This window comes from Acomys minous, assembly GCF_964271855.1.
Source record: "Acomys minous genome assembly, chromosome: 3".
Lineage (NCBI taxonomy): Eukaryota > Metazoa > Chordata > Mammalia > Rodentia > Muridae > Acomys > Acomys minous.
In genome coordinates, this window is record NC_140485.1 from 18,393,706 (window position 1) to 18,404,297 (window position 10,592).

The window sequence follows — 10,592 nt, forward strand, 5'->3', positions numbered from 1 at the left end:
AATTTTATGTGTATCGGGGTAAAAAAAAAGAAGAAGAAGAAGAAGAAGTTGGGTGCAGCGGTACATGCCTTTAACCCTAGCACTTTGGGAGTCAGAGACAGGCAGATCTCTGAGTTCCAGAACAGCCAGGGCTGTGTAACGAGACCCTGTTTCCAAAAAACAAGACAAAACAAAACTTTATGTGTATAGGTGTTTTGCCTGTATGTACATCTGTGCACCCTGTCACTATGTATGTGCCTGGTGCCCATGAAGGCAAGAAGAGGGAACCAGAACTGCAGTTACAGATGGCTGCGAGCCACCTTATAGGTTCTGGGATTGGAACCCAGGTCCCCTGGAAGAGCAGCCAGTGCTCTTAACTGCTGGTCTCCCTCCAGCCCATAGCTGGGGATTCTTGTGAGTGTGAGCCATGAAGGAGACACAGACATTTGAGGGATGTTGAACATGGTCAGAGCATCTGGAGCCGAGAAAGTACTGAGGAGGAAGGAGGCAGGGAAGCAAGGCAGTTAGGGTTGTTCCAGGGACTTTGAGGTTATCAACAGTCTTAAGATATGGTGAGTCCATTTAGGGTCTGGCGTAGGACCAGCGCTTGGAGAACTGGCGTCACCACAGAAAGGAGGTTAACGAATCCCCATTTGCCAGATTATCTTAGAACCAGGTTTCCAAGAAAAGGAAAAGTGTAAACATGTAGGGTGAATAAAACAAGAGGGCCCCTGGTTGGCCTTGTCCAGAACTCGGTATGTCGGGAGGAAGCCTGGCCATGGGCACTGTAGGAGTGGCAGTGGGAGGTATGAGCAAGGGAAGGTCTTTACTGTGAGTAGTGAGCATTCCTATGCCTTCCCTCTTCTGCTCTTTCTCCCTGTTTTAAGTTTCTCAGCAGCTCCCCTCATTGTAAGATACTGGTACATTTTTCACAACAATAATAGCACATCCTTAAAGTAAGTGTCACACTCTATTCAGATTCTTCCGTCCCTCTTTCCCTCTCTTCTTCTCTCCCTTCCCTCCCTCCCTCCCTCCCTTCCCACCTTCCTTTTGGTTTTTTGAGGCAGCAGGTTGGCCTTGAACTTGCTGTGTAGCCAGTGATGTCCTTCCCTCCCAGTTCTGCTTCCCGAGCCCTGAGAGTAGAGACATGCGTCACTATACCTGGTAGAGATGGGAGTAGAACCCAGGGCTTCATGCTTGCAGGGCAAACACCCTAACTGAACCACATAGATCCCCACCAGCCCCATATATGCCCAGAGGCCAAAAGAGGGCATCGAATCTCCTGGAACTGTAGTTACTAACTGTTAATGAGCCACTGCGTGGGTGCTGGGAATTGAACCCAGGCCCTCTGGAATAGCAGCAAGTACTCTTACCCACTGAGCCATCTCTCTCTGCCCAAGTATTTTTCTTTTGCAGGGTCGTATCTAACGCACTGTGTTTCACTTACTTGCTGCCATGTCTTCTTGGGCCTCTATAGGGTTTGATTGTCAGTTTTCCTTGTTTATCGTCTTACTAGCTTTGAAGGGTATTGGGAAAGTAGTTTGTAGATTGTAACTTGATTTGGATTGGCAAGTTTTTATTTTTAGTTGTCTTTTAGATTAAAAAAATAAGGGCCACCATGTGGGTGCTGACAACCAAATTAGGTCCTCTGAAAGAGCAGCCAGTGCTCTTAACTGCTGAGCCATCTCTCCAGCCCTGATTTTTATTTTGTTTTTGTTTTTGTTTTGATGAGACAGAGTTTCTCTGTGTAGCCCTGGTTGTCCCGGAACTCGAGACCAGGCTGGCCTCAAACTCAAGAAACCTGCCTGCTTCTGCCTCCCAAGTGTTGGGACTAAAGGTGTGTGCCACCATACTCGGCTCTGGTTTTTATTTTTAATTAATTAGTGAACTTGGGGTTTTTTTTTTTTTTTGAGACAGGGTCTTACTCTGTAAAAATATGCCCAAAACTCCCTGTGGCACAGGCTGGCCGCAGCCTTGTACTCTACTTTCCTCCTCATTTGAAATCCTGGAGTGACTCAGGGTTAGGCTGCAGTAGGTTCTTTTTTGTTTTGTTTTTCCCCAGTGCATTCTAGGGAAGTGCTCCACTATTGAGCTATTACTGTATGCTTTTTTCCCCATCTTCTCATACTTGTTTAGAAATAAATAAGTCACTGTCCTGCCTCAGTTAGGAAGTGCAGAGGTGGCCAGCTGGTTGGTAAGCCAGACTGCAGTGGACTGGCTGTGCGCATGGATGGCAGGAAGCAGCAGCTGCTGTTTGTTCATATCTGGACATGACCAGGGAGAAGTGGCAAGGTTTCCAAGAAATTTTTTCCTAAGTTAATCTCCTGAGCAAGGGGACAGGGCAAGGGTCTGGGCAGTGAGGAGAGCCTCTATTGTTTAGCTTGAGACCAAAGGGCGGAAGTCTTGAAGAAACACTTTCTGGATTGCCTGTTATTGTGTCCTGCAGAGCCGAGAATAGATGTGAGTGGGCAGCTGCCTCAAATACCTGCCCTTTCTGTCTCTATGTCCACAGGAGGAGGAAGAGAGAAAGGCTCGGGAGGAGCAGGCCCGGCGGGAGCACGAGGAGTACCTGAAACTGAAGGAGGCCTTCGTGGTAGAAGAGGAAGGTGTTGGCGAAACCATGACTGAGGAGCAGGTGGGCCTATCCCGCTGGGGAAACCTATACCACAAGGGCAGTCTGTGTGATAGGTCCAGGGCTACCCACGTGACCTCAGGCACTTCTGTCTGTGTACCAAGGAGCATGTTGAGTGCCAGTACATGCAGGCCCTTGTGACTATAGCCTTGGTCTCAGTAGAGAACCTTGTCCTGTCACCCCTTAGTCTGGGAGACTCTACCCATCAGGAGAGCAGGTGATGGGGTGGGAACACAAGACAGGCTGCAGGCAGATAAGGCAAACTGCAGGCAGGCAGCATGCAGGTAAAGCAGGCTGCAGGCAGGTAGCATGCAGGTAAGGCAGGCTGCAGGCAGGCAGCATGCAGGTAAGGCAGGCAGCATGCAGGTAAGGCAGGCAGCATGCAGGTAAAGCAGGCTGCAGGCAGGTAGCATGCAGGTAAGGCAGGCTGCAGGCAGGCAGCATGCAGGTAAGGCAGGCTGCAGACAGGCAGCATGCAGGTAAGGCAGGCTGCAGGCAGGCAGCATGCAGGTAAGGCAGGCTGCAGGCAGGCAGCATGCAGGTAAGGCAGGCTGCAGGCAGGCAGCATGCAGGTAAGGCAGGCTGCAGGCAGGCAGCATGCAGGTAAGGCAGGCTGCAGGCAGGTAGCATGCAGGTAAGGCAGGCTGCAGGCAGGTAGCATGCAGGTAGAGCAGGCTGCAGGCAGGCAGCATGCAGGTAGAGCAGGCTGCAGGCAGGCAGCATGCAGGTAGAGCAGGCTGCAGGCAGGCAGCATGCAGGTAGAGCAGGCTGCAGGCAGGCAGCATGCAGGTAGAGCAGGCTGCAGGCAGGCAGCATGCTGGTAAGCAGGGAGTATAGGTAGTTAGAGCTCTCTGCCTCCAGCCAGGGGTGGTGCTCACTGATTTCTCTGCTCTTTAGTCTCACAGCTTCCTGACAGAATTCATCAATTACGTTAAGGTAAGAGACTCAGAGAGTGCTGTTATCTTCTCCTGCTAAGTGAGCGTACATATGTGTCTGTGTTTTCTGTGTATGTTCTCACGACCAAGCAGGGGAGTCTCATTCGGTCTTGGACCAGAATGGGCATGGGGTTCAGAAGGGGTGTCTACTTGCTGATCCTTGGTGAGAAAAGTCCCTTCCCTTCAGACCCAGAAGGTGGAGAAGGACAGAGGTCTGTGTGGGAGACTCAGTGGCTTCCTAATACTTGGTTTGACAGTACCTCTGCTCTTCAGACCCCACGCTCAATGAGTCATCATGTTTTGAATCAATTCACATGTGTTTTCTGTCAGTTCTGTCACACTGAGGTTCCACTGAATTGGAACAAATGTCCTGTGCTCTGTGCTCCTGATGGGGAGCTTGGGAATCCGAGAAGAAATAGGATGGTGTGAGCACTGTGATCCTGAGCAGTCCGCAGTGTCCCTCATCCATAGCCACTTCTCAGGCTGCCCTGAAGCTGCTCCAGGTTGCATAAGCATGTCCTGATCGCTTTGCTGCTAAGCAACTTCTCTCCCACAAAGGATGCGGGAAGGGGAGAGGTTTTCAAGTGCAGCTCAGAGGTGCAGAGGCAGCTGAGGGAAGGAGTGCAGAGGGAGCGGGGGCGACGGTGGGGGTGGCATCAGGGGCTGCCAAGAAGCTGGGGCTTGCATAATCCTCCCCCAACCCTCCTAAAAGAGAGCAGGGCTTAGACAGCTCCCAGCAGCAGTGAGGGGCTGGGCTCATGTGTGGGGCCCAGAATCCCTAAGAGGAAGAAGCCATAGCATCTTCCAGAGGGTCCTTTTCCCTTAGGTTATAAGCGGTCCTCTTTGACGGAGCCTGCACTCCACCCTGGAGCACTGCCCTGGGCGGCATTTTTCAGTGTCCTGCTGTTGCTGAGAACTCGCTGTCCCTCCCTACACGGTAGGAAGCAGTGTGGGCCTTCAGCACTTCCTTCACCAGGCCTCCCAGTGGATTTAGAGGTCAGCCTCAGTGTTGCCCCCTATTCTGCAGGGACCAGAAGGAAGTTCCCAGGTAGGCCTTGCTCTAGCTTTTGGTGACTCCCTGAAAGTTTCATTCTTGATGTTCTCCAAACCCCTGGAGCGGAGGAATTTGTCCAGCCTTTACTGGCTTACACTCTTGGAGCTGCTGTCTTGGAGGAAGAGAGCGGACTTCTGAAATTCACTCCATCCACCTTCCTCACTCCAAGAGATCTGACCCTTTAGAAAGAATTTCACAACTGGAGGAAGGTTTCTGCACACAGTGCACTTCATGTGAACGGTAAGGATGTCTGTTCTACCATGGTTAGGTCCATATTTGCTCAAATACACTTTTGACCCTAGCTGTACCTCAGGTTAGACCCTCAGGAACCAGGCAACACAGGAAGTGATTCTGGTCCTGCTCTAAGGGGACCACTGAGAGCCAAGTGCCTCGTCTGTTGTATAGGTAGAAGCTGCTGGCCGATCACCCGGTGCTTACCCATCCCCTGCCAACTGCCTCTTGATTATATCCTCCCCAGCCCTCCCACCCCCACCCTGCTTACACAAACGGTTTGGCATTCCAACAAGTCACATGCCATATGTAGCTGAGGAGGTGTCACCATGTCATTACTCCCCCAGCTCATTTGCTGTGGAAGATTCATGGAAATGCAAAGGACCGCCTTCTCTCAAGTCATATGCTATATGTAGCAAAGGTGGGGGCAGATGCTTGCGTGGACCCAGCTGTGAGTGCTCCACCGAGCTGCTGGGAATTAGTTTCTACTGAGGATGTGAGAGCAGCATGTGACACATGGCCCAGGACTGCGTACAGAGAACACTTTACTATTAATATGGTCACTTTGTGTTGTGTTTATATATGTGTGGGTATTGTTTGTTCCTCAGGTACTGTCTACCTTTGTTTCGTTGTTGCTGTTTGTTGTTGTTGTTGTTTTGTTATTTATTTATTTTTGTTTCTTATTTGTTTGTTTGTTGTTGTTGTTTTTTTGCAAGGGGTAGGGTTATGGGTTGGAAGGGAGGTAGAGGCATTAAGAAACCCTAAATAAAGTAGGTTTAAAAAATATCAAGGCTTAAGCCGGGCAGAGGTACATGCCTTTAATTCCAGCACTTGAGGGGCAGAGGCAGGTGGGTCTCTGAGTTTGTGGCCAGCCTAGTCTACAGAGTGAGTTCCAGGACAGCTGAGGCTACACAGAGAAACCCTGTCTTGAAAAAATAAAATAAAACAAAATCAAGGCCTAGATAAGATGATGTACTTTCTTTCACTGGCCTGCAGCTCACCACGTAGGGTACTCTGTCTGGCCAGTGAGCCCCAATAATCTAGTTGGCTAAATTAGTACTGCCTTTCCAGTCTTGAGGTTTCAAGTGGACCATGATACCGCCCCTGGCTGTTTGCTTGCCTGGTTTTGAGACAGGGTCTTACTATGTAGAGCAGGCTAGTCGTGAGCCCACAGCATCTGCTTCTACCTCCTGAGCACGTGCACTACCACTTCCAGCCACACCTCCTCCTGCTGCTGCTTCTCCTCCCTCCCTCCCTCCTTCCTTCCTTCCTTTCTTTTTTTGGTTTTTCTAGACAAGATTTCTCTATGTAGCCTTGTCTGTCCTGGAACTCTGTAGACCAGGCCTCGAACTCACGGAGATCCGCCTGCCTCTGCCTCCCCAGTTCTGGCATTATAGGTGTGCACCACTGCCACCCAGCTCACACTCAGCCAGTTTATGTGAGTTCTGGGGTTTGGACTCAAGTCCTTGCAAGTACACAAGCACTTACCTGACAGCCATCTTGCTATTCCTAGTGCTAGTTATTTGGCCATTTCAGGTGAGAGACAGGTATGCCTCAGTGTGAAGAGACGGGTATGCCTCAGTGTGAAGAGACGGGTATGCCTCAGTGTGAAGAGACGGGTATGCCTCAGTGTGAAGAGACGGGTATGCCTCAGTGTGAAGAGACGGGTATGCCTCAGTGTGAAGAGACGGGTATGCCTCAGTGTGAAGAGTCGGGTATGCCTCAGTGTGAAGAGTCGGGTATGCCTCAGTGTGAAGAGTCGGGTATGCCTCAGTGTGAAGAGTCGGGTATGCCTCAGTGTGAAGAGACGGGTATGCCTCAGTGTGAAGAGTCGGGTATGCCTCAGTGTGAAGAGTCGGGTATGCCTCAGTGTGAAGAGTCGGGTATGCCTCAGTGTGAAGAGACGGGTATGCCTCAGTGTGAAGAGACGGGTATGCCTCAGTGTGAAGAGACGGGTATGCCTCAGTGTGAAGAGACGGGTATGCCTCAGTGTGAAGAGACGGGTATGCCTCAGTGTGAAGAGTCGGGTATGCCTCAGTGTGAAGAGTCGGGTATGCCTCAGTGTGAAGAGTCGGGTATGCCTCAGTGTGAAGAGACGGGTATGCCTCAGTGTGAAGAGACGGGTATGCCTCAGTGTGAAGAGTCGGGTATGCCTCAGTGTGAAGAGGATGAGTGAAAAGGAGCACACGAGGCAGGGCTGTGGAGATCTGGGCTGAAAGGTGGAAAGTAAGCACAAAAGAGGGATGAGTCTCTGTAAGCCTTATGGAAGACCAGGCCTGTTACCTTTTCTTTCCTTTCCTGTGGACTTCTGTTTCATCAGATAGGCTTTTTAACTCAGGGTTAGGAACTGTCTCTTATTTACTATTCCTTCAACCCTTTCCCCTGCCCCCCTTAAATGTGTGAGAATGTATTTACCTGCATGAAAGTAGAAGCACCACATCCATGCCTGTGCTCCAGGAAGTCTGAAGGTGTCACATTCCCTGGAACTGGAGTTAATGGGTAGTTTGTGTGGGTGCCAGGAATCAAGCCTGACTCCTCTGCAAGAGGCAAGTGCTCTAAACCCCTGAGCCGTCTCTCCCGCCTGTCTGCACCTTCTTAATGCCTTGCCTGGCCAGTCCTCAGCAAAGTCTAGACAAGAAGTTCTGTTTTGCTGGTTTTCTTTCCTTTCCTTTTCTTTTGTTTTTTTTTTTCGAGACAGGGTTTTTCTCTGTAACAGCCCTGGTTGTCCTGGAACTCTCTGTGTAGACCAGGCTGGCCTTGAAATCACAGAGATCTGCCTGCCTCTGCCTCCCTGAGCTGGGATTAAAGGCGTGTGCCACCACGCCGGGCTTGTTTTGCTGGTGTTCTGAGATAGAGTCTTATAGCACAGACAGGCCTTAAACTCAGTACATGGTCAAAGATGGTTTTAAACTCCTTACCTTCCTGCTCTACATGCCAGATACTGAGATTACAGGTGTGTACCACAGCATCTGGCTTATGTAACCATTTTTAATTTATTTTGGGCTGGCAAGATGACACAGCAGGTACAGGTGCTGGCCGTCAAACCTTAAGATCTGAGTTCAATCCCTGGGATTTATATGGTGATTTCACAACCTTCTGAAAGTTGTTGATGCACACAATAAACAAACAAATGAATAGAAAGAAAGTGTTAGTTTGAAGAAATGGCGTGTATATGCATGAACGTATAGAAGGCAGAAGACAGCTTTGGGTGTCATTTCTTAGGTGCCTCTCACCTTGTTTTTAAAGGCTGGACGTGTCAGTAACGTCGAGCTGACCAAGTGGTCTCAGCCTCTCTCCCTCTTCTTCCTTTTATCTGTAGCAGTCCAAGGTTGTCCTTTTGGAAGATCTGGCTTTCCACATGGGCCTGAGGACCCAGGTAAGCCCTGGAAAGTGGATTAGAATGTGGAATCTAGTTACAGGGACTGTATGCCCAGAGAGAGTAGGGGCTGGCGTGAGGATGGCAAGTTGTGACTCCCTTCCAGGCTGTCCCCAACAAGAGTGAACAGAGTGTAGGAAATTCTTGGTACTCCAGGAACCCTGCATTTCTACAGAGACCAAAAAAAAGGGGGGTGGGCAGAAAAGGAAAATTCAAATGTCTTACTTAGCCTGCCCTGTGACCAAAGCAGCCCAAATCCAGCACTTCTTGCAAACAGGCTGTTTTGCACCCAGACTTTGCCACTATTCCTTTCCCAGCTGGAGTAGAGCTTCCATCAAGCGTCTGGCAGATCTCAAATCAGAGCCCCTTCACTCAAGAGTCCCTCCTAGGAGAAGCATAGTCACAGCAGGGGACAGGCATGCTAGGGGGATAGGAAGCTTGCCTCTAGTAGACGGGTGATGGGATGGGTCTGTGGTCATGGGAACCATAAAACAAGCACTGAGACTTGTTTTCTTCACAGGACGCCATAAACCGCATCCAGGACCTGCTGACGGAGGGAACTCTAACAGGTGAGAGAGTGACAATCAGTCCTATAAACAGATCCTGGCTAGTGGGAGTGAGGGACCACAAAGGCTGCAGGGACTTGTCCTGAAGGCAGCTTGGCCTCTCCAGTAAGGGACACTGAGGAGTTAGACTTGGTCACAAGGAAGACATAGAAGCCTCGCCCTAGCAGAGGAGTGAGGAATGTGAGGAAAGGATTGGTAGGACTCACCTACATGGGATTTAATATACTCAGGAAGGGCCAAGCTGATAGGAGGACCAAAAGACTCTAAATCAGTAAAGGAATAGAAGGGCATTTTTCATCTGCGCAGGGAAAGCCGGGGAGGACTCAGTCCTACAGTGTGCATGTCCCCACAGGTGTGATTGACGACCGGGGCAAGTTCATCTACATAACCCCAGAGGAGCTGGCTGCCGTGGCCAATTTCATCAGACAGCGGGGCCGGGTGTCCATCACTGAGCTTGCCCAGGCCAGCAACTCCCTCATCTCCTGGGGCCAGGACCTTCCTGCCCAGGCTTCAGCCTGACTCCAGCCCTTCCCTCTTGAATGTATCGTGTGGCCTACATGCATCTTCGTCCTTCCCTGCCATGTTGGGGCAGGCATGGGACATGACCAGAATGTTGTGGATTAAAGGCCTATGAGCGCTGCTGGGCTTCCTGTGGCTTGGTATAGAAGGCTTGGTCTGGGGTTTCAGGTAAGCAGATAAAATCTAGACCTCAGATGCCGGGTGGTGGTAGCACACGCCTTTAATCCCAGTACTTGGGAGGCAGAGGCAAGAAGATCACTGTGAGTTCGAGGCCAGCCTGGTCTACAGAGTAAGGTCCAGAACAGCTAGAGCTGTTACACAGAGAAACCCTGTCTCGAAAAAAAAAAAAAACTATCTAGACCTCAGGCTATATGTCAGAGGAGGCAGGAGCTCTATCCACCTTTTCATCTATTACGCATGTGTTGTATTCGTCCGTGCCCTGCAAGCCCAGCTCCTTAGCTGAGTCCCTCCTCTTGGGCAGAGAAAAGTACATAGAGGGGAGTCTCAGGCCGTATCCCCTCCAGTTGGTGAAGGAGATCTTATTTACAGATCCAGGAGTTCTGAGTAGAGCCAAGAGCCCTGGGGAGAAGAGTTAATGAGAACTGGCGAGCATAGAGACCTGGAGACTCGCTGTGTGTCTCAAGAAGCCAGGTCTCCGGGAGAAAGACTGGCTGGCTGCTTGTGAAGCAGGGAGCGGAGAGAGAACGATTTGTGCTACACGTAATTGTCTGACAGCACATCACGTGGACTCAGCCCTGAGTCCTCGACAAAAAGCGTTCTAAGTGGTGTGGGTGATTCCACCCACTGGAGGATATGAGGAACATATGCTCAGAAGTGGGTGTGGGATGGATGTGTCTCCTGGAGGGTCACTTGCTCTGGCTCCTGTGGGCAGTGCATGAGGTGGGCATCATACTTTGCTGAGGATGAGATATATTTTTACGTTACAGGCACAGGCACAGGTTTTGCCTGTGTGGATTTGTGTACACCATGTGCATGCCTGAGGAGTCCAGTCAGATGACCTGGTCCTGGAGTTACAGAGGGTTGTGAGCCGCCATGTGGGTGCTGAGTCTTCTGGAGGAGCAGCCAGTGCTCTTAACCTGAGCCTCTCTAGCCCATGTTTGTGTGTGTGTGTGTGTGTGTGTGTGTGTGTGTGTGTGTGTGTGTGTGTGTGTTTTGAGACAAGATCTCACTAGCTGGCTTGAAGTTCACTGTATGGACCAAGCTGGCCTTGAACTCAGAGATCTGATTCTGTTTCCCAAGGGCTAGAATTAAAGTCATGCTCCACTGTGTACCATCTCCT

At 50.5% G+C, this 10,592-nt stretch overlaps 1 protein-coding gene across 2 annotated transcripts in view; it reads left to right on the forward strand.

Annotated features, from left to right (window-relative positions):
- Positions 1-9,412, forward strand: part of DDRGK1 (DDRGK domain containing 1) — a 12,586-nt gene extending 3,174 nt beyond the window's left edge. The window contains exons 5-9 of one of the 2 annotated variants that reach the window (XM_084774243.1): positions 2,492-2,614; positions 3,509-3,547; positions 8,151-8,207; positions 8,728-8,776; positions 9,126-9,412. In XM_084774243.1, coding sequence (XP_084630369.1) covers positions 2,492-2,614; positions 3,509-3,547; positions 8,151-8,207; positions 8,728-8,776; positions 9,126-9,292 — 435 coding nt within the window. In that variant the 3' untranslated portion in view covers positions 9,293-9,412. Of the gene's footprint in view, positions 1-2,491; positions 2,615-3,508; positions 3,548-8,077; positions 8,208-8,727; positions 8,777-9,125 lie in introns of both variants that reach the window. The other variant, XM_084774244.1, reaches the window with a different exon arrangement.
- The last annotated feature ends 1,180 nt before the right edge of the window (positions 9,413-10,592 follow it).